Below are 24,513 nucleotides of genomic sequence, written 5' to 3'. Positions count from 1 at the left end.
CTAATATATGCACAGATGTGATTAAAAGAAAAACAGACTCAACTGAAATATAATTAATATAGGTGATATTGAAAGCTACCTGTTAAGGTTAAAATGGAATTGTTGCTTCAGCTCAAGACATTCTGAAATTGGGACAGTTTTGTCAACATGCAGAAGTACAGTATCTGAGATAAATTTAAGATTGCAGTGTAATATCAAAGGCAAGAAATACTAAACAGAAAAGATTCATTCCATGTGATTTTTTTTTTTTTACTCTTTCTTTAAAGAGCTAAGATGTGGTTTTAGAAATTCTGGTAATTTTTGATCTAATGACTATACAAATGACTAATAATTTTTTCACAGACAATTGCTTTTTTGGACTCTTTAATTAAAAATAGTTCATTAGGGTTTCCTTTGAAAGAAATGTTTCTGTATCAGCAATATTAGAACTCTTTTTTGTGCCCTAAACTTGCAGAATGTCATATGTATGCATAAGTATACATGGTTATAATAAACCTGCTGACTTAAGTGACAATACCTAAAGCTAAGCTGAAGGACCAGGCTTTGGATTGCAAAGACAAATTCCTGCAGACTTCTCTGTTTGTGTAATCACACTCATCCTAAAAGGCTCTTGAGCTAGAACTATACAACTAGAAATCTGTATTTCTCATCTATTAAAGTAACAGGAAAGGTCCCAGTTCAGCATTTGGTATGTGGCAACACTGCTAAAAGCGCGTGAATGGTACAACTAAAGACGTGTATTCTTTTGTAGCTTGCTGATTCCAGCTATGTAGGATTCAATATTGTTCAGTGGCACTGGGCCCAGAACTGTTACTCAATATAATGGGAATAGGTCTTAAAGGGGTTTTTAATGCACCTAAGAGTCCTGTAAAATACTTGTCAAATAAATGTTACTGGGAATTTTGCAGGTACATTCACTGATGTAGAAATAAGGCTTTGAACTACAGAGACAATCACCCTGCAGAGGTCTTAGCCAGATCCAGGTATAGGTTTAAACTTGCAGCCAGGTTGTGAAGAATTTGGATTTTAGTTTTTTTTGGGTACATTATTTTAGATCATAGAAAAGTTACAGTTTTGCATGTAACTTGAGGTTTTAGGGGAAAATGAATATGAAGAGCTTCTCATAAGTGCCAAACTCATTTCTGAAAGGACGAACTTGAATTGCTACTGAATAAATTTTTTTCAGTCCATGCTAAACTTCTTATTCTTCCTAAGGTCTCTCTTTTGATTCTGCTGCTTGAACCTACCCCTTATTCATATGTTTTCTTTCATCTCTGTTCTCATTTTCTCTCACACTGCTTCCTCTCTGTTCCTAACTCTGTAAATGCTGGGTATGCAGACAAGTCATGGTTGTCCAAAATGCAAGGTAGAGTGGACTGTCTTCCAATTTTACTCCTTCATTTTTTGAATGCATGCATGATATTCTGATAAGCCTGTGCATTGAACTACAGATATCTCTTGAGTTTTAATGATATGTGATTGTAACATGGTTTTGTGCTCATTCTCTGATGAATCCCATTGCCAATCGCGACACCAAGTCAAAAGGAACTGGAACCAAGTAATTAATGTTCTTTGATGCAGTAAAATTCTAGGGACAAACTCTTGATGACAAACAAAATTTATTTTGAAGTCTGGAAGAATTTTGTTCAGAGATACCTCGAAATTCTTTCTCACACACCAAAAGATGCTAAATAATTAACCAGGAACTTGTACCTAGATTTTGAATGGTGCCACTGCCAAGAGAAAAAGGCACTGTTTGGAAAAGAAAAGGAATATTTTTCTCTCTACACTTTGCACAATGTATAGACATTGAAGCCAGGTATAATTCTAGATAATTGTCCAGCTGGCTTTAAAACAGCTTGACCACGTAAATGGAGATTTGCAGGAAACGAGATTTTTTTTTTGTTATTGAAATTACTAGTACTTTGTTTGTCCTGGAGCTAGAAACATAAGGCCATTCTCAAGATATGCTAATATTAGCCCAAGCTAAGTACATAATAATAGTAGTTCAACCCTAATTCTGAATTTGTTTAATAGTAGAAATCTGATCAAACAAGTCAACAGATTGAGTCCAATAAACAGATCTTCTCTATCATCACCCTGTTTCCTTGTTAATAAAATTATTAAGTGATTTTTTTTAAATTCCACTTTTTATGTGCAGTTATTCCATTTTCCTTTTTTAATTATACTGTTTTTCACTGTATTATGTATTATTAAACTATAATTAGGGAAGCATAGACAAATTATAGAAAAGTAATGCAGTTTGTATCTTTTTACACAGCAAACTGAATTTCAAGGGCAAATTATTTCCTAGTAGGTATAAAATGGCTTAATTAATGCCTTTGATTAAAGCATAATCATTTTTTTAATCACAATTTTTTTTTTTTTTTTGGTGGGAGGTGCATCAGTGATAAGAACTTAATGAATTTGCCAGATCATTCCCTTCAGAGGTGTTGAAGCCTTCAGCTGCCATCCAGCTTAGCCTGGGTCTGCACCTCCTTAGAAGGGGCCAAGGTGTCCTGCTTCCCTCTGCAGCAGATCCAGACCACAAGTTGCATGAATGTGGGCTAATGCCACCCTTGCCAGTTTGGATCCAGATACTCTATGCACTTCACTGGAAATACTCAGAATTACCATGTTAACAACACATTTACCTTTTATCACTTCCAGTTCTGAAACTCAACACTGCATGAATCACCTTCTCATGTATTCCTGAAAGGAATCAGAAACTTTGAAAAGGTGATGCAGTTGTAAGACTGCAAAAGGAAATCTGTAAAAGGAAAGGGAATGTCTTGGTGTTGTTTTCTTGGCTGAGTGCACAAAGTGTCTTTTCCTCCTTTCTTCAAAAAGATTAAAGTTCCTTAAAACTAGTAGATCATCCAACATTTAGACAGTCCCGAGTGGTATAATACTGTCCTGGCTTCATTAAGAAGTGGGGTTATTCTCAATCTAGCAGAAGTTTGGGTAAGTTAATATTTTAGTAACAGTTGATCAGAATACACAATCATTTGAGGAGCACCGTAAGCCCAGAGAGAGAGATGCTGCCAGCCAAGCTGTCAGTTGCCCATGTCCTATGAGTCTGTATGGGTCAATTAGATCTTATTAATACCTTGAGTGATGGAGGTGCTTTTCTCAGATCAGAGAGTAGGAAAATAAGGCTACTGAGGTGCTTCAAAAATTTAAGTGCATTAGTGAATAGAATTTGTCATTGAAACCTAGTTTCCAAAAGAATTAAGATTTTGTATTTCAGCTTTCCTTCCAAGTAATGCAAAGAAGTAACTTTGTGTGAGTTTCTTTTTCATATCCTCTTGGCCTTTCTAGATTTTAATTAATCCTTTTTATTTTACTGATATACAAGAGGAAAAAACCAAATCAAACCAAACCAAAAACCACCTGTGCTGTGGCTGGTGGAACTGTTTGAACCGTGGAGAGCTTCTGCTTTCTTCTTATAAGCAGAAGTGGACAGATCTTTGTTTCACAGGTCCCAACACACTTGACACTTCTCACTGGAAGCACATGTTTTGCAAGAAAATAAATGGAATCACATAGAGCACACTAGAGCAAAAATAGCAAAAAAACCTGTAAGTCCCTTTCATTAAAATATATCAGCCTAGTAGGCAGCTTGGATATGGCCACCCCCTTTCGGAGAATAAGGCCACTACACACTCCAGAATAATTGGAGGAGAGCACTGCACAAAATATTTGAGTTTTTTAGAGTGAAAATGCTGGTGCTGAAGACCCAATATTAACATATATGTGTCAATGAAATATATGTGTCTTTCACAAAACGTTAATTCAGACCTGCTTCACTCTGGTACCATGTTTGCTGCACTATTAGTGACTACCTAATTAAATGAGTCTCTGGAGTGCATCTTCTGAGTTAATCTAATATGAAAGGAATTGAGTTCATTTGCTCTGACACCATGCCACACCAAAACACAGTTCAATCAAAAGACAGAAGACAGAACTGAGAATCAGGAGAACAACTCGCTTCCAAAAAAATTAATATGGAGGAACCATAAGAGAGATTAATAAGGCAGATACAGGTCTTTGGCCTTAGTGCTAGAGGACAGTCTTCTACACATTTCATTTAGTAACAGTTATAGCATATAAGTCCTTTAATGTATGGGAGGTTTGAACAGAAGACAAAAGGCAGTTAACTGGCAGAGTGGCAAAAAGAGGTTCTTTACCCTATATTTTGTTGGGTTTCCAAAGTATTGAAAACTTCTTATGTTTTCTTATCTAACTCCTTTCAGTTATCCATTAAAATTTATATTAAACTAAAATTGGAAGGGAAGCAAATCTGATATCAAAGCTTACAGACCTAGACTGATCTATATTCTCTTATAGATGTGTTGCTTTCTCCATACTCAAGAAATGTGAAGTACAATAGAAAGCATGACCACTTCTTTAAAAAAACACATTATGCAGCCAAAATTTTTATTCTTGGCTATTGATAAAAGGAATAATGAGCTTGATGCACTTTATGTTTGCTTCCAGTACAGTTAGAGGTATAGGCAGAGAACAGGATCAATAAGAAATTAGTGTTTCTATCATTAACAGGATATTAGTTACCCCATGGCATTCATTAAACGTTCATGTGACATGGGACTCCTGTAATTGGAGACTGCAACCTATAAATATAATGGATTCATGCTTCTTTAATGAGCTAATAGGAGGATGGTCTTGGAAAAAAAAATCAATGCATTATCACTTCAATTTGTAATCAGAGCTCAAGAGCGAACAAAGCATGTGTGCATGTGCTGACTGATGCTTTATGTTGACATGGTTGTAGGCATAGGCAGGCTGCTGAAGAAGATGTCCTAAAAGACCATGTCAGGAAAGCATCCTAATGAAAAAACCCCAAAGGCTGTCACTGTCCTCTTGTAACCCTGTGTTGTTGCAGAAATAAGAGATGCAGTCCTGTTTCTGGTTTTTAGCTTGTGGGTGTTTGGTGGGGGTTTTTTGCATTAGAACTGAAAGAAATGAAAAGATCACTAATGTAATGTTTCCTTCCTTTGTTCAAATTCAGTGCTGAGTACAAGCGGAGAACTAAGTACGTACAGAAAAGCTTGAATCCTGAGTGGAATCAGACAGTCATTTATAAAAATATCTCCACGGAGCAGGTGCGTGGCTGGTAACACAGATCAGTGCAATTTGCTGCTTTGTTATTGTGTGGTCTCTACTTACTGCGAAGGGAGCAGTGCTACTGGCAGTTCTGTGAACCCCTGTAAAATCTTGCCAGATTTAGGGGACATTTGGAAGTATTTCCTTGCCTCTGATAGAGCTTACTATATAAATACTCTTCTCTTGTCCCTTCACCTCATAAAAATGGTAATTTGTAGGGATTACACTCATAATCATGTCATAAGTACAGATGTGGCAATTTAAAAAAATGATAATGCAATACAGGGAGGGAATAAATTAAGGCATAAGTTGCTGAAGTAGATGCAGAAATCATTGTCACTCTTCATTCCAAAAGCCATGCGAGCTCCCATAAAACACCAGTCCTGCTATTTTCTTACAAAAAATATTTATGAAATGTAGAGATACATTTTTAGATTTAGCAGCAATTTACATCAATGTGCTTGGAATATGACTCATCTGAAAATTTAGAAGATATTTAATTTCCTTGTTATGGAAAGATTTAACTCACAGATAGGAAAGAGGTCTGTGGAAGGTTTCTCTATTTCTTGGTGGCTTCCTGGCTCTTAACTGACCTCCAGAGTTGAGGCAGTATGAAGCAATTAAGTCCTCTTTTTCCCCTTTAAATGGACTTTTTATGATTTGAAAAAGGTATAACGAGTAAAATAATGATCAGTCCATTTGTTTAAATTATGAAGTATACTTTATAGAATAATGGATCTATATGCACTCCTAAATCTTTATGCCTTTCTTAGCTCTTGATACTTTTCCACTTCATTTTTCAAGGCCATTTAATCTTTCAGTACTTCTTTAAAAAGCCCAGAACAACCAGACTCTTTAGTGAATAGATTTCCCAATCCTTTTTATATACCTCTCCAATGCAACACCAAGACCTCAGTATTGTCTTCCTAACTTAAAATTCCATTATTCATTCTTCTTGTTCATTGAAAGGAACTTAGATTAAGAATCTCATTTTTATATAGAGCAAGACCCTTCCCACTGAGTGACTTGCATGGCTGTTCAGGCACTCTACACATCTGAACTTAACAGGCAGTAGCTCATGTTTACTTCAGAGGTGCCCTGATGTATGTTGTGGTTATGATTTGCTGGGTTATGAATGCTGTTTCATGTAGGCTTGCGTAAGTGGTAGCTTATTAACAGTCAAAGCATCAGAAAAAACCAACCCAAACCTGTGATGTTTGTGTAGCTGCAATAGAAAACCTGGGTCTTCTGGGTTTTGGGAAAAGGTGTCATTAAGTCTTAGCAGTATTTCCAAACTTAGCTTTCCATTTAAGAAAGACTCTTCAGTTTACTTGTTTTGCATTCAGGTTCTGCTATGACATTTCACAGAGCTGTAATTAAGACTGCTTGGGTGTTGGACATTCCGTGTTTTTTTCAGTGATTTTAAATTAGATAGTGATAATTGTCTAGGTTTTCTTGGACAGAGATGTTTATGACATAAGATCTCCTAATATCAGTCAGGTTTTTGACCTTTATTTGATAATATTTGCCTCTAAGTCACATATTGAATTCTTTGAACCTTTGCTTTCTGTTTGCAAATCTCGTCCTTTTCCCTTCCTGTGAGGCTGTTATGCAGTGCTTATGATTTTAAGTGTGTAAGCTTCATCTGAGCACCACATATGTTGAGTATTTTGCCCTCTTGTCACATAGAAGTGTGTGAAGGGTGTTTCCTTCCACACCTTTCCATGGCTTGTGCCTAGTGGTAAGACACCAGTGTGGGTGATTATCCTATAAAATTCAGTGCCCTGACTTAAAGAATATACAGTAAAACACATTTCTAAATCACCATATAATTCTGTGCTGACGGTAGGTACCCTCTAAATTTTGAAGAACTATCACCATGTAAAATTTTTTTGTTTGCACTCAAAAGTCTCAACAATAGATATTTCAAAAGAAGTTAGGAATAATAAGAGAAGTACAAGACAATAGTTCTGATAGACTGAGAATGAGTGTTCTGATGACCAAACAGCAGAAATGCATCATGCACTACATTATACAGAGCTAACTGTCATACCCTGAGATAAATTAATGCATCTTTATAAACAGTATTTTTTCAAAGAAGTATTTCCTTTCACTCCATCAAAGCATGGGTTGCTGGCTGACAGCAAATAAGTATTTTTAAATATTTCCTAATATAGTCCTTTTAACGTCACTGTCTAGACGTTAGCTGGTTGTACAATTTTTCATTTTCTCTTTCATAACCTAGCTGAATAAAGTGAAAATAATTATGGGAAATAGATCACTCTTTGAAATTAAGCAGACTTTTTCAAGGTTGGAATGATTAGTTTTATCACATAGCAAATTCTACTTTGACAGTTGGAGAAAAAGCAAATTAAACTGTGAAAATTTAGTAATTTAAGTTTTTTGTTAAGTCATAAAGTGAAGATAATTACAGTTTGAGAGTAAGGCCAAGTACACACATTACAAATATTGTATAATAATTGCTAACTCAAGTCCAGTACCTACTCAGAGCATGAAAGAAAGCATTAAAATGATTTAAAGAAAAGATGGCAAAAGATGTAAATTCTGTTGCTGGTCAGGCCATTGCTATTACATATGGGCATAATATAAGGTCTGGCTTTGTTTGCCTCAATTTTTTACCTGTCAGAAAGCAGATAAAAGTGTTTCCTTAAATGATGGATATAAATCATTAAAGAAAATAGCTCTTGCTCTAGCCTATGTCCTTAAATTGAAGGTAATATATTTTAAAAGTAATATTTTCAAAATCCTTGAGTGATGTAGGAGTCCATGTTTTATTTCCCAAAGTTAGAAGAGCTTTCTTGTGATCAGCAAGGCATTGATACCTAAATCTTACTTAGTATCTTGGACAAGAGAAATTAAGTTTCTAAGTGACCTAGCAAAACTCTTTTTGTCCTCCCATGTACTGAAGTACAGCAGTAGAGAGAAGAGCACAATAAAATATTAAATATTAATCTAACCATGAAGGCGGGTTGGAACTAGATGGTCTTTAAGGTCCCTTGCAACCCAGCCAGTCTGTCTGTGATTCTGTAAACACAAATAAATATAATCCATGATCTAATGCAACACCTTCATTTTTACTCATCAACTATCCCAACTGAGACTGCAATCTTTTATATTATTTCTAAAGTAATTATAGGAATTCACTTTCAGCATAGGAGCAAAAAAAAAGGCATTAAAATTATTTATTTACTCCAGCCATGAGTTGTATGAGATTTTCAATGAATATATATTAATTATTTCAAGTAATGCATATTTAGTTATACAGACCTGCATTACCTGTAACAACACCCAGTGATCTCCAAACATTTAAAACAAGAAACACACTTCTGTATCTGTGGTGTTGGGTTATGTCTTCCATAAGAGAAAATATTATTCACATTGGCAGTTTCTGTAAATTTCTTCTGCTGCTATCCACAGCAGCCTAAAGTTAACAGAAGTTCACATGCATTAATATGCTTTTAGGTGGGTTTTCCTTTTTTATTTTTCATGTATTTATTTATTTATCATTTCTCCATGAGGCAAAGTCTGAAATTAATTTTGGTTTAGTAACACCGTTTTCATAACATGCTTTGAACTCAGAAGAAGTTCTCCACATATGGAAGGTCAGGTGGACCAAACTGCTTTCCTTCTTTTAGAAGTTTGTCATTTTCCTGTTAGTGCATTGGCCACTTGCAGAAACGCACTGTCAGGTGGATAGTGGGTTGGTACAACACATTTCAGCATCTCTGTCAGTTGCATTCCTGATAAGGATCTGAATGTATGGGTTTATGATCTAAAACTGGATGATATAAGGCAGAACACTCCTTTGGGGGATGATATTATGGCTGCTTTTAAAATCACTGGCCATTGCATGTTCTTTGCCTTCAATAGTGGTACATAAATATATATTCAGAAAAGCAATTTTTCCTCATCTTTGAAACTCATTCCATGTGCTCTGCCAAATAAAACTCTTGTGATGGCTTTTCATTGTCACAGTATTTTATAAAAGCTTTAGTAAACTAAGAGGCTTAAAATCAGTATCTCTAAGAAATGTAGAGTATAGCAAGTTTTCAGCACAGTTTTGTTGTTGTATTAATGCTAAGAAGCTGGCAAAGCAGGGCTGCAGTTACGTGAAAATCTTATCTATTTTCCCCTTTACACTAAAAATCCTTCAAATCTTCAGGGTTTTTTTCCTTTTCTGGATCTAGATATTCTCTCTGTTCTTGCACAGTCATCACTTTAACCAAGAAGGCATCCTCTAAAACAGCAACAATTGAGACAATACAGATCTGAAAACTATTTATGTTATTCCTCTTTTTCAAGGAGTAAAAATACATATAATTAGTATAGCATCTAGCAGGAAATTGTATCATCCAGGAAGCTAAAAGCATGGATCAGTGGCTGCTCAACTCATTTTTTTTAGGTTTTTTTCATGTTGCAGTTTCAATACTGTCTTAGAATGGCAAAGAAAAGGAATTGTATTCAGTCAAGAAAATCAGCTTTACAGATATTTTGTAAGGGATATTCAAAAGATAATGTTTTCATTTAAACTTTTCCTTAATTTTTGCAGGACATTTTTTAAAAGAATGTTTAAGAAGAATGTTGCCTGTTTATGTAGGAGTGAAACAGAGGAAGAATAAAGAATTGCACCCAGATATTTTTCTAATCTTATCTTTCAAGTCATGTTATTGCCGGGTTAAGGAGTATATCTTGTTCATGCTAAATATAGTACAATTCCCCTTTGTGTGGGTTTTCCAGGATATGGTGATTTAAACTTGATTTTCAAAGATACTGGCTTTGCATAGTTGCTCATTTTTCTAAAGTTAGCTGGGAGCAGAAGATATTCTGAATACATAATAATGAGATGAAATTGTCATTTAAAGGCAATTTAAAGTTATTCAGAACTGTCTGAATCTGTTGCATTAAACCAAAGGGCAGCAAATGGTGCTGTTTAGTCTACAGAAGAGAAGACTGAGAGGGGATCTTGTTCATGTTTATGAATACTTGAAGGGTGTGTCAAGGAGGATCAACTCTCTTTTCAATGGTGCCCTATGGTAGGATGAGGAGCCATGGGCACAAACTGGAACATGGGAAGGTCCACCTCAACATGAGGAAAAACTTCTTTACTATAAGGAACACTGGAACACTTCACTATAAGAGCACTGGAACAGAGAGGTTGTGGAGTTTTCTTCTCTAGAGACTTTCAAGACCTGTCTGGATGCATTTTTTTGTGACCTGCCCTAGGTGGTCCTTCTCTGGCAGGGGGGTTGGACTCAGTGATCTCCAGAAGTCTCTTCCAACCCCTAACATTCTATGATTCTACAGTAAATAGTATAGCTTATAATTTTGAACAATTACTTGATCCTTTGTTGTCCCTTTTTTCCAAGCAACCAATTCATAGTCAGAGCAGTGAGTGACATGTTGCTTCTGTTAGGATGATGACCTCAGTTATCACATAAGATTTCTAGATCTGACCTCTTTTATTCCAGTATGTGAAGAGTCCTGTTTTCCTTAATAATGTTTGGAAGTGTCCAACAAATTCTTCGCTTACAAGTTCTCAGCCTGACTTTACAGACATTCCATACACCCAGGATTTTGTCCTTTGTTTAAGCCACATGAATTTCTTACTGCTTCTCCAGCCACCTGCTAGCCCTCTGCCCCATCACACAACATCAGTAATCAATCTTCTCCCTGCCAATCCCACAGCCTTCTGGCATGACACTCAGGTCAGGCTTTCCAATAAGGTTAACTGCTTGGATCAACAGCTTCTCTGTCTTGCAGTATCTTTTAATGTAAAAAGACTTACTTGTTTCTAACTGTAGCCTGTACAAAGAGCACTTGACACAGCTATCATGCTTAACAAGGTCTGCAGATAATGAATTTTGATGGCTGTCATTAATACCTAACAGTACAACTTGTCCTGCATGTCTGCATCACCTGCAGAGTCTCATTGACTACACTGAATTGTGAGGATATTAAAGCCTGGTCTTCACAGATAAGATTGTGTAAATAGGGTGTTTTGAATAGCACATTTGAAATTCACACTCAAGTACACTTTAGGCAAATGTCTGAGTTCAGACAACTTAGGTTTGATAATGAGAAAAGCTGCAGTAGTACAAAAATGGGTCTTTAAAAAACAGTTTGTCTTCTGTAATGGACACATGCTCTATCAAAAAGAACTTGTGGAAATTCCTAAAATAGGGCCAAGCACAAGCCCATTTGGCTTGATAACAAATAATAGCCCCAGATTATTTTTCTGAGATCAAGGTTGATGGGAGGACAAAAGCTGCCTAGCTGTCTCTTTAAAGAAGGGTACAAGGAGGAGATAATGAATAGAAACCACCATAAAGACTTGATCTGATGTTTATGATGGCAATGGGGTTAATTATCCTTTTACTTAAATTGCAGCTGAAAAAGAAAACACTGGAAGTGACTGTCTGGGATTATGATAGATTCTCCTCAAATGACTTCCTTGGTGAAGTGAGTATCTTATTTCATCCTCTCTAAAGCTGACTGGTTAGAAAGCTGATTAACTGCACGCTGGTATTTGGAGACAGTTCTCTCTTCTTACATCACAGTTTTACTGCTGACTTAGTAAAAAATGGTTGTGATTTCTTTCAGTTACATGTGAAAGATGCCTGCCCTTTATCTTCATAAACTGTGTGGAAGTTAATTTAGGACTCAACACAATGTTACTTCACTGAGAACAAGATTTGTTTTTTTGAGGCTGAGACAGTAACAGCCGTAACAGTTACTTAATTGGGAATTCTTTTGATGACTGATAAGCTGTCTGCCTTGATTTTAACATAAAAATGGAAGGTTGAGGAAGTATCAGATTTTGAAAATTATTAAAGGATTAAATTCTGCTATCAAACCATAATTTAGCACATGCATAAGTATCTGCAAGCGTGAGTAATTTGGTCTGGCTGATCAGGATCTCATTTTTAACACTAAAAAGTAGTAATATCATTACCAAAGTATGACTGAAGGCAAAATTTTGTAATAATAATTAATAATAAATGAGTGATCCTGGGAAGAAGTATGCTCTCTATTAAAAGCAAACAAACAAACATATGCATGTAAAATACAAAATTACCAGCAATTGCTACGATGTCAAAAATGTAATTTAAGATGTTGTTACAAAAGAGGATTATAATTAGAAACAGAAACCTGGGAAAATCAATTGCTCATGTACAGAATAATTCAGAATATCTCAGCTCATTCTGCATTTGAATTTTGCAGAGAGACACTCAGTTCAGCTCCAGTTCCCCTTTGTGTAACTACAACACTGAGCAATCAGTGTCACTGTTTGAACAATTATTAAAATAAATGTATAGGAAGCATGATTCCTTGCTTCCTGCATACTGCATCAGGATTCTTGAGTTCAGCATGTTTGTTCAAATGGGGCTGTACTGAATATTTACATAATTGTTATTGAAAACATATAGAAAATGGATACTCCAGCAGCTGCTTCTACAGGAAGATTTAAATGTTTGCCTTTAAGTATATTCAACCTCTAGAACATATTTATTTATTAAATCATTCAGACTTAAATATGGAAACAGTTCTTCATGGTAAAAAAAGGAATGGAAAAGACTATCCAGTGTATTTCAGACCATGATGTCCAGAGGAATCCTGCACCATAACATTGAATATGGGATATGCAAATTGTGCACTGAGGACTTGCTCGTATATGCCCAGCACCATTTGCATGCCCCTGAAGACAAGTGGCACATCATGGTTCACATCCATGGAATGTGAACCCTCCCCTCCTACAAAGCAGAGTCCCCAGCCCATACTGCCTATTGAGAACAACCTTCAACCATGCTGTCTTCCAAGTAATTCCCAAAGTTATAACCAAAAACCATAGCAAGGAACATGCTAAATAGTTAATCTGTCCATATTAAGTATAGGCCTAACCAGAAAGATCAATCCAGGTCATATACAGCCTAAGAATCTGAAAGAAAAAAGGAAAGAAATAAGGCTTTTAACCATCTAGAAAAAAAACCCACAACAACCAAATACAACATTGTGAGGAGATTTCCTCATCCCTAAACTTGAAGAGGCTTTCTTTTATTCAGGGACTTGTAATAAACCAACAAAGACATTGTTGCCTGAGGAAATCAGTAGTAATGGTCTAGCACTTTAATAATTTCCCTACCTGACATTAATTTTAACCTTCTTACCTTAAAGTCAAATGCAAGGCTGTTTTTTTTCCTTTCCTTTATTCAAGACTCTGTGGTGACTCTTTAGTACTTTGTATTTCTTGGTCCTCTTAGCTGGAAGGCCATTAAAGAAGGAAGGTTACTTATTGGTCCCAATGCTCATTTTCTTTTACTTTTTTTCTTTTTTTTCCAATAAGGAATGTCACAGATCACCTGCTAGCAACACAGGTGGCCCAGAGCAGATTTTAACTACAATGGGATCTTTTTTCAAGCCAAGTTGCTTGTTTCATTTCCATGTTGCCATTGCCTCTCCTTTTTAATTTATTTTTTTTTTCCAGAGAAATTTTGAGGCCTAAAAGGCTGATTGAATTCTATTGTTTTAATGAAGTGCAAAGGTATCCTTGTTCTCTTCTTGTTATAAGTTCTGCATAGATGGATTTGTTTTGAAGAATCTACAAGCACCAGTCTCGTATTACTGAAGACCTTATCAAAGCTAGTGCTGACAAGCTACCCTTTAAATTATTGAACCATCTTGATATGGATCTACCATTAAGTTCATAGTCCTTACTGAGGTTCTGTTGAGAGGACACATTAGTTCAGACAGAGCACTATGCTAACAATTGTGGATTTGGCACCACAGTTGACTTATATCAGGAGAGGTCAGAGCATGGGCAGAGTCCTGAATCTATCAGCAAACACAGCCTTATACCCTTAACTTCTTACTTTTTGTTGCAATTTCTGGTGACACAACTGTAGACTCTTCTGCTGTACACAGTCATTAATTGATCAAATACAGGTCATTTATTGTACTTGGTTTTGTTTCTAGGTATTGATCGAGTTATCCAGTGTCTCGCAGCTTGACAACACTCCTCGGTGGTACCCTCTGAAAGAACAGAGTGAAAACACTGATCATGGGAAACCTCATTCTGGACAGAGTAGCCAGCAGTCTCCAAAACCATCTGTCATCAAGAGCAGAAGTCATGGAATTTTTCCAGACCCTTCCAAGGGTAGGAATGACTTGGTGCATCTGATATGAAATGTTTTCCCAGATGATGGGAAAACCTTTATTATGTATAAGCTCAAATAGAAAAGTTAATGCTATGAAGTTTGTATACACTTTTAGTAAAAACGTATTTATCTTTGTGATTAATTCATTGGAGCCAAGGCTTAATTTGGCTCAATCAGTGCCAGCCAGCTTACTGGATAGCTGTGTCCTTAAAACAGCAGCTTACAAGCCCCGTGTTTTGCACATCTACCATAGATTCTGTGCCCTTTTCATTTTTCTAATAGCCTTGGCCAAATCAAATACATATTTAGCTTTCTATTTTTCATGTTCCTTAAATATTATGTGGCATTTTATCTTCTGGAAATGTCTCATTAATATTTTATAGAATAACAATTATGTTATAATAATGCGTGGGCATTTCTAGTCAATTATAATGGGCTGTAGCATATCTCAATTGTATTGGAAATTGGTGGAGTTGGTTTAGTAGAATTATACTCATGTTTGCAAAAGAGGAATTGATCTCAATGTCTTCTGCTTACAGAAATTTATCTCTCTCTATATATGTGTGTGTGTGTATATACACACACACAGTAAGGACTTGGTGGCCAGTTGCTCACAGAAAACACAGTAGATATCATATCCAAGACATCCTAAATAGCATCCAGATGAAAGTCTCAAAGTTATAAGACTCTCCTCCATCTCCTTTCAGTTTCTCTGTGTAATGTTTTGCTAGGGATTGGTGTCTATGTAAGATCTAGATGTAAATTAGAGGCTAGAATAGAAGCTATTGTAAGTTAGGCTATGCTTTTGACCAGGGCATTCATCAGAATAAGACTGCTTGCATTAGCTTAGTATTCAGTACTGGCATAAGTGATGCTTGTTAGTTTCTACATACTAGAGAAATAGAAAGTGGAAAATCTTGAGGCTTTAGGCTACCTCGTCATTCCACCAGTGTGAACCAGGAGGTATAATTCAAAGGTGATAGGAACCCAATAGTAAAATAATTGATCCCTGGACCAGAAAACAGTGAGGAAGTAGAAAATGGTGCTTCATAAGAGTTTCCTAAGCAAAATATATCTTGAGACTTTGAATGGCATTGAACAGCTTAATCTTTATTCCTTTTTCTGGAATGCAGCTAAAAAGGCCAGTCGAGAGAAAGAAATTGAAATTGTTGGTTTGTTTTAAATAAACCAAATACTTGTGCTTCTTCATGTTCTTGCTAGACATGCAGGTGCCCACCATTGAGAAATCTCACAGCAGTCCAGGGAGCTCCAAATCTTCCTCTGAAGGACATCTACGCTCCCATGGTCCATCCCGCAGTCAAAGCAAAACCAGTGTCACTCAAACCCACCTGGAAGACGCTGGGGCAGCCATTGCTGCTGCCGAAGCAGCTGTCCAACAGCTTCGCCTTCAACCAAGTAAAAGACGCAAATAAATTCCTCAGCATGGCAGCTTAATGTTCATCTGTTGCCTTTTTCCCTGCTGTCCTTCCCTTTTTGGCTATTTTCTTTTCTGTTCTTGGCACACTGTGCTCAGTCTATTCAATGTCTTTCTTTGTGTGCCTGTGTGTGAATACATATAATTACAATATACTCTTGTATTTAGAGGTCTTTTATTTAGTTATTTATTTTAATTTATATAGACTGCAGTGAAACTGGCTGTTTCTCCATCAGTCCCTTCACTCATGGTCCATGATGTTCCATGGTTGTGCATGACTCACAGAGAGTTCCATTGTGTGGTGGCATTTTGATGTCACTAAATAACTATCAATGAAATAATCAAAACCTGCAGAGATGCAGCTGCCAGCTCCTCCAGTTGCACACAGCAAGTACCGGGAACACATTGACAGCAAGATATATCTATAAGTACTAATCAGGAAAGAATGGTAATATATACACAGAAGATTTAAAGTTAAAGAAAAAGAAAAAAATGTGTTGTATTTTTGAAAGATGACTGTAAATAACTGATTTTTTTAAAGGAAATATAAGGTAGCCTTATTAATAACTTGGATAAAATCATGTAAGTGGTGAGCAGCACAGTAACAGGAAGGAATATTAAACACATCAACTGCCAGAAAAAGCCACTAACAGCATCAGATTTCAATAGTGTTATCAACTTAGCAAAGCCAAAGGGAGTTGAGAGCTAAGTCAGGTGTCAGAGTCAGTTCAATTTTTCTAGTAATTTTTTATTAAAGGTCAAGATAGGTTTCATCTGACAACATTAAATAGATTAATAAATTAATTTTTTTCCGTCCAAAAGGATTGCTCTCCAGAATGTACTTCAGACCAGTGTGTGGTTGCTAGTTGAGGGTTTAGTTAATGGCAGATTAACACTCTCTGACTGTGTAACCATTATGTTTGTCATCAGGATTTGTTGATATGCCATAAACTTACCTTGGTATAATGCAAAAAGTAGGGGGAAATTGTTTCCCTTATATTCAACATCATTAATAAAGAAACAGCCAGTTTTAATACTTTTTAATGCTGTGCATGCGGTGTCTCTGGTGTTTGAAAACACTACTTATTTAAATACAGAAAAAAAAAACCGAAACAACACTTGTGTTTGCATGAATGACATTTAAGCTGGTTCCATCTGAGGATACATACTCTGGGTTTCCATTTCACCCACACTGCCACAGCAGCACATAAAAGCGGTCAGTCTAATCATGCCAGGAAGCAGCACAGACACAGCATAGCAGGAGTCCTCCCTATTCAAAGAACTCAGTCTGACAATCTGCCTCCACCAGCCAATGACAACAAAGACCAAAGCCAACTAGCCCTCAGGAAAGTGATGTCTGATGGACCAGTCAAGCCTGAAGGAGGTGAGCAGAAAGACATGGTTAAGAAACCAACCACATCCCAAATCCTTCTTGCCGTGTCTACTAATTCATTATGATATTTAGTTATTTATTTTATCCCTCCATTAAGTTCTGTAAATGTTAACATGAATCAAGAACTCTACTTGATTTCTCCACTTCAGCGCATAAATCCATAATGAGAAACTATGCTAAGAAATACTACAAAACAACAAATGTGCACTTCCATTCCACTGGCAGACTTTTACTTCTGTTGAAAAAATGGTCTAGCTTTGCTGATGTTGTTTTCTAATAAAAAGCCTAATAAAAGTTGGTCTGCTTAAGCATGATTGAACATTTCTTGTACTGTGACAAAATCCTATTTGCACATTTTCGTTTCTGGAATTCCAGTTGGGACATTAACAATTTCCTTTTCCTCTCCCAACATAGTTGTTATGTCAAAAGTCATTAGCAGACATAATTTTTCAAACAGCCAGTGGAAAGGAAATTAGTTTTGATCCATGTATAGCTCGCTCTCTTAATAATTTTCCTATCAGCCTCTTAAAAAATTATTTTCTACCTGTAGGCACCTCTGCATCACACCTAGATACCACATACCATCAATTTATCCCCTCATCACAAATAAAGAGCCAGAATCTCAATTGGTTTAAATTGACACTGTTCCTTTGACTTCTGGAGCATTTTGCTTATTTTCATGAAATCTGAGGGATTCTCCCAATAAATTTCCAGACTGGACTCCTAGATCTCTTGTGTGGTAATCCTTTCCCAAGCTCTCATGAGTCATTGAAGGTTTTTCTGTCAACATCATTGCATGCTGTGGACAGTTTTTCTGAGAAGGTTGTAGGAGAGAAAGAGGAAACGATACTTCAAACAATAAACTCTAAAGGCAATGGGTCATTAAGAGCATGATGTTAAAAAAGCTAATTAACAAGGCTAAATCTAACAGATCATTTAAAACATTGTATTTAGAAATAACAAGTATTTTCTTATAGAGTATCATAGAATGGTTTGTGTTAGAAGGGATCATCTAGTTCCAACCCCCCACATGGGCAAGGACACCTTCCCCTAGGCCAGCTCGCTCAAAACTCCCATCCAGCCTGTCTGGAACATTTCCAAGGAGGAGGCATGCACCATTTCCCTGGAAAACCGGTTCCTATGTCTAACCACCCTCGTACTGAGATTCTTCAGAGCTCTTCCATTAATATATGTATCTACACACGTGTGTGTCTGTCCACACAGGTTGTCTTACTCTACAGCTCAGCTACAGACACTCAGCTCAGTTAGTGCCCAGAGGATATTATGGTACTAGTTCAGGCACCATAACTGAAAGGCCCATCCTGTCCTGGGATGTATACTATAGAAATCTAATTCCAGAAGGAATGTCCTCTGAGGAGCAGCTAAGGACTTTGGGTTTGTCTAGTTTGGAGAAAAGGTGGCTGAGGGGGGTGACCACATTGGATCCTTCAGAGCTTTCTGAAGAGGGGAAGAAGAGAGGGAGGTTCTGATCTTTTCTTCCTGGTATCCAGTGATAGCATGTGTGGGAATGGTTCAAAGCTGCATCTGGGGAGGTTTAGACTGGACATTAGGAAGCATTTCTTTACTGAGAGGGTGACCAAACACTGGAACAGGCTTCCTAGAGAGGCAGTCAATGCCCCAAGTCTGTCAGTGTTTAAGATGCATTTGGAAAATATCCTTGATGACATCCTTAAACTTTTGGTCAGCCCTGAATTGATCAGGCAGTTGGACTAGGTGTTCATTGCCAGTCCCTTCCAACTGAAATTGTTCTGGTTTGTTCTATTCTATGTAACTTATGATCTTTTGAGGTGTCGTACCTGTAGAGATTTATCATAATGACTTGTAGTCCTGTAATGCCTTTTGGCACAGACAAGCAAAGCAAAAAACTTTTGCTTGTGATATAAGGTTGAATCAGGGTTCACCTACACTTCTACGATAAGGATATATCTAGGCTGTTGGCTTGAATTATCCTTGCCACTGAACTGGCATAGTAGCTTCATTAATTTTAAAACTGCAAAAAAGGTACGTATTTATATACATTTGGCTCAGCAATATTAGAAGCATCATAGAGAGTTATGAGAATAAGAGTCCACATGAATGTCATTAATATATAAGTGAGCTTTGAGTTACTGTGAAGAGATGTGATACTTTTGTCTTTTAATTCTGATGAAAATACACAAATGCATGGTCACCCACACAAAGTTTACAAGTCTAGTTTCCAATCTAATTTATTCTTATGAGGTGGGCCAATAATTGCCATTTTGAGGTTAAGGGATCTCCTGCATTTCAGCAGGATCAAAAAGCAAGATTACTTAATTGCAGTTTTGTGGAGTATGTAAGTAAGTGGGAAGAAACTACACCCTTAAATAGAAAAAGCACTGAAGATATCCAAAACAGCTTTTAATTTATCAAGTTCTTGGTGGGAGAAAGAGGAGATTGAAGAAGGAGAGGTCTACCATGCAGTCCAAAAATTCTAAAAGCTAATACTATTGTGAACAATGAATATTAAGGCATCATCAGTTTGCAAGTGCATTCCTACAGAAGTGCCTCATGGTTGTGGTACCCATTCCCATTGCAACCTACCATACTGACACCTGGAAAAGAAGCCATTATGAACTGATTTTATGGATTGGAACAATCATCTTGGCAAGCTAGTAATTATTTACCACTGAATCTCAGAGCCCTTTATTAAGGAAGCCATTACAGATAATCCACAGCATTATTCTTTTTTTTCTTTTTTTTTTTTCTTTTTTTTTTTCTGCACAGCTATTTCTCTCTGACTTTATCAGAGAACAGCACCTTTTACAATAAGTGTTTGTGGTTATTTTTCAACCCAAGCACACACAGTGGTAGTATTCTAGCATGATTTCCAAAAGGATGATGAGAAAAATTCTCTTCTTTATGTAACCATCTATTCTTCTCTACCAAAGACAATTTTCAAAATTTCCTCCTTTAACTTAGTCTCTCAATTGTCTTGAATTGAATTGGCACTTGAAAAAACAGAACAAAACAAAGCAAGAACCCTGAGTCATTCTTAGAATGCCCCAGAGAAATCTTTCTCTACTTCTAACTCCTAGGAGCTTTTCTGTTTGTTATATTTCATCAGCTATTAATTGTAAGTCTAGCAAGAAATAAAAAGGAAATTATAAACAAAACCAGCACCCATGGTATACATATTATATTTTGTGAATGCAAAGTACTTACATCAGTTTAAGTTTATTGGACTGGACTTATTCTGTATTAATTTCAAGCAGTGAAAAATGTATTTTAGTCAGTCTACTTTAAAATTAAGGTGAAGCTGCAACAGAAGACATTAGTCTTTGATCAGCAGTTTTGTAAAATTCAGTTTTCTACTACAGCATTTATTTGAAAATAAACTCTGAAGTATAATTTCCTAGTTGCCTCTGAGAGATAAGAGTATGATCTGCAAAGAAAGTAATTGCATAATACACATTCCCATCACACCCTTCAGAGAGGAACAATGACATTTCAGAGCCAGACCTTCGAAGGCAGAAGTTGCAAGGGATCCAAGCCAGAGGGAGAGAGCAGTTCTAGGTTTGAGTTAATTTGATTTCATTTTTGTGAAAAATCTGAATCATCGCCAATTACACATTCACACAAAATTAAGCACATTCCTTTCAACATAAATCTGTGTATTAGAGTTTATCCACCAGATGAGTAAGTTTTAGAGACAGTGCAAATGAGTTCTCCTTCTTTTAACTCAGTAATTTATCCCACAGAGGATCTTTCTATTATATAGAATTTTCTTGGTAGGTCACTGATGTTTTCAATATAATAAAATACGTTAGAGTTCTTCGGATATTTGAACAGTTACAGATATTCTGGTTATAATTACCAGTTCCCGTGATATATGCATATAAAACAGTAGGTATATCTGAGTAGGTATTATTTACCGATTTTATGTGAAAGGCCTTTTGAAAGCCAGTTTATAGTTTTAAAAGGTTGAACTACGTGCTTTAGTTTTAATAACTTCCAATAAAATGAATAAAATAGCAAAATTTCCTTCCAGCATCTGTGTGAATTAGAAAGGTGCATCAACTTTGCTACACTACAATAGAAAGTTTAGTTTCCAGTGAAACAAGAGATTCAGAGCACAAAACCAAAACCAAGTACTGTTCAGCATATAGTCAGCATTTATCTGCATAACTTGTCATTTTTTAAAGTACACAGTTTTATAGGAAGCTGTGGTATCTCCATGGATGTTCAACCTACCTGCTTAACAGGTGAAATTCAGTGGCCTTGCCCTTATTTGCAGAGGAAGAGGTGACAGTTTTGCACAAAAAGGTACAATGATTATACAATGAAAAACAATTCCTTTATTACATCAGAATATAAAATGGCTGACAAAAAAACAAAAGATAATTAGTACCAGCTAAGATAATTTATAGACAATTATTTTTATTCTTCTTAAGTTCTTTGGAGAACAATAAATTAATATTTAAATAGCTAAGCAGGTGATCTTAAGCCTGAACATCATTGTAGTTGCATGTGTCTTTCTATCCTTCCAGAGAGACGCTCAGGAGAGGTCAAAATGCCATTGCTTGAACATTGTACAACGATGGATGCCACACACATCTCCTCTTTGTTTGTCACACATGAAAAAAATAATCACACAAGCAAACAACCTGCAGAGGAGAAAAGCACTGCTATACCCCTGACCTGAATTAGTTAAGAAACCCCAAAGATGTAGAGAAAATACCATGTTTTTCATTTAAAGGTCCAAACATATGTACTGGTACCGCAAAGATTTCACTAGGAGGCAGAGACAGGGAAACATTTTAGGTAATACAAACAATATATTCCTAGTGCAATTTCTGTCTGTTTTTCCTATTTTTTTTTACTTGATAATAGGAAAGGTTTTTTTCCATTCCAAACATCAGGGAATTGAAAATTACATTTTCTGAAAACCTCCAAGAAAACAAGCTTTTCTATGGTATCCTAAGAGGAAACTATGTTCCAAATAGTTGTGTGTTGAGTGATTATACTGGTCAGAGGTAGGCTTACTATCAGAGCTAATATTACTAGCTAGAATAGCTAGAGTAGATAGACTATACATCAGCACTTTCACAATTGTACCCAAATGAGCCTGTCAATTTACACCTTTCAAAGATGTCTGGTTTAAAGCACTTTAGTTCAAAAAGCAGCATACCCTTGGGCCAATATCTTTGACAAAAGTTCACTTAAGTGTCAGCATAACAGGTAAAAACTGCACAGAAATGTGCTGTGACGTGTGTACCAAGATATCGCTAGCTTTGTAAAATCCCTGAGACAGGTCTGAGCCAGCACTGTGTAATTTCTAGCCACTTAGCTGTAAGAAATTAAAATCAATAGGAATTTTCCATATCCCTAAGTTCTATTTACTGGCGTTAGCAATAATATGGAGTGAAAGAAAACTGATTCTTAGGTTCTATTAATCATTTGGATTGGATATGATTGTGGATTTAAATACCTGCTTATTTGGGGTCCCTTTAGGTCTATACACATTTTCACACTTTTAATAGGCAATGCCATGTTTTAATTTCCTGCAGTAATTTAGAATGTTTCACACTTTAAATAATTTACTATCGAAAGTTGTTTTATGCCTAGTTTCACTACTCTTTTAATTTCCAAGTTAAATGGGCCTTCACATTGCTTCAAATACCCAATTTCCAGGAATCATTATCAAAGCCAGAACAGTTTGTCTCCAGTCTCCGTGGATAGGAATAATCCAAGGCTGTCTTTTGAGTCTTGTTTCAGTCTAATAGCTGGCACATTTTGCTTTGGTGATTCCTGCTATTTACTCTCCCACCACTTTAAGCTGACATGTAATTTCAGGAAATCGCTCAAATTCTTCATTTGATAACTCTTATTTCAAAAATCTATTAGATGGTAGGCTAACCCTATGGAGCATATAGAAGAAAATTATTTCATCAGAATTGCTTTGTTAGGTAAAGAAATGCCATCACCACAGCTTGAGTGCTGTTCTGCAATTACTCATTTCAAATGCAAAATTGCTCTGTAAAGAGTTATGCTGAAATTTCAGAAAATATCACTGCTCAGTGTGTGGTGAAAGCAGTGTCTGTTATATAAATGTGGCTGAAATGGATGAGACGGTGGTTCAAAGTACTGTTCAATATGAGGAAAAGTGAGAAACGGAAATTATTAGGACTGACCTGAGGCACATCACTTTGATCACTAATAATATATCTCCGTTTGGTTGCCAGTTCACAAAGCATGCAACTTAGCAATTCCAATAGCAGGTCTTTACACTGCAGAACTTTACAGAGCAAGCCTGAGCTGCACTTGCTTTTAGTGCTAGCAAAGCCTTAATAAAAACAGGTAAACAGGCACCTCAGAGGCAGTTTGTGGTTGCAACACTTGAAACACAAGGCAACTGAGTGTTATGATTAGACAAGCTTCTGCCAGAAGACATTGTGTGTGACATGCCCAGTTTGTTGATCAGCAGATGAGTATCCAAAGCAGTCTGGTGATTTCATCTGCTCCCATGGGCTTGCACTTCTTTGAGAGGACTCAGCATGATGCTATCAGCCCTTTTGTTTATTACCCAGGGGTTCTCACGAGACTGCCAGGTTTTTTTCAAGCAAAAAAGTCTCCAAACTTAATGCTGAATGTATACTCAAAAGCATTTTTCCCTCCTTCTGTTCAGTTTGCAAGTAGAACTCTTTCCCTACCTGTTTTGACAATAGTGCTTCTGCTTCTAGACAGATATCTGAAAAGGGGAACATCTATACTCAAACTTTTAGACAAAATATTGCCTGATAGCAGGCATTGCCACATCTGCAGAACTTGGAAGTTTCCTGTATAACCAGCAGCAGAAGCTTAGCGTTCTAGAGTTATCTGTAAAAATATAGATATATAGAAAATGTGGATTCCTTATGAGTTATGGAGGAGCTCACTAAACTAGTGGTAAATCTATTTGTTGTTTTCATCTTCTGTCACCAACTGGCACTGTAGTTCTTTAGTTTCACATACCACACAGGGAAGAAAAAAAAAAAAAAAAGAATAACATTGAAATGCAGAATTTTCAAAATCCAGTCGTGAATCTGAACTTGGATCCATTTTAACCACTCACCAAGAGATCTTACAGGAAAAAAACATCAACATAGAAAATTAATGAAAATAGTAGAGAAACTAAAAATGCAGCAAACTGACCATCAGGATACAGCTGTTTCAAAAGAAACAACCATTTTTAGATTATAAATAGATGTAGCAAAACTTCTAAGCCATTTATAAAGGCTTAATTGAAGCATTTCTGGCTTGACACAAATCCTAGGTCCTTGCTGGTTTTAGAAATCCAACCATAAAGATATAAGAAATTATTTATATTACCCTCAGAATCCCAAACAACAAACATTAGAAGTCAC

At 36.3% G+C, this 24,513-nt stretch overlaps 1 protein-coding gene across 1 annotated transcript in view; it reads left to right on the top strand.

Annotated features, from left to right (window-relative positions):
* Positions 1-24,513, top strand: part of PCLO (piccolo presynaptic cytomatrix protein) — a 350,197-nt gene that overhangs the window by 275,971 nt on the left and 49,713 nt on the right. The window contains exons 17-22 of the mRNA XM_051622973.1: positions 1,340-1,366; positions 5,033-5,126; positions 11,536-11,607; positions 14,119-14,299; positions 15,522-15,716; positions 16,937-17,119. Coding sequence (XP_051478933.1) covers positions 1,340-1,366; positions 5,033-5,126; positions 11,536-11,607; positions 14,119-14,299; positions 15,522-15,716; positions 16,937-17,119 — 752 coding nt within the window. The remainder of the gene's footprint in view (positions 1-1,339; positions 1,367-5,032; positions 5,127-11,535; positions 11,608-14,118; positions 14,300-15,521; positions 15,717-16,936; positions 17,120-24,513) is intronic.

This window comes from Apus apus, chromosome 1 (assembly GCF_020740795.1).
Source record: "Apus apus isolate bApuApu2 chromosome 1, bApuApu2.pri.cur, whole genome shotgun sequence".
NCBI lineage: Eukaryota > Metazoa > Chordata > Aves > Apodiformes > Apodidae > Apus > Apus apus.
This window is presented reverse-complemented; position numbering and strand designations above follow the sequence as displayed.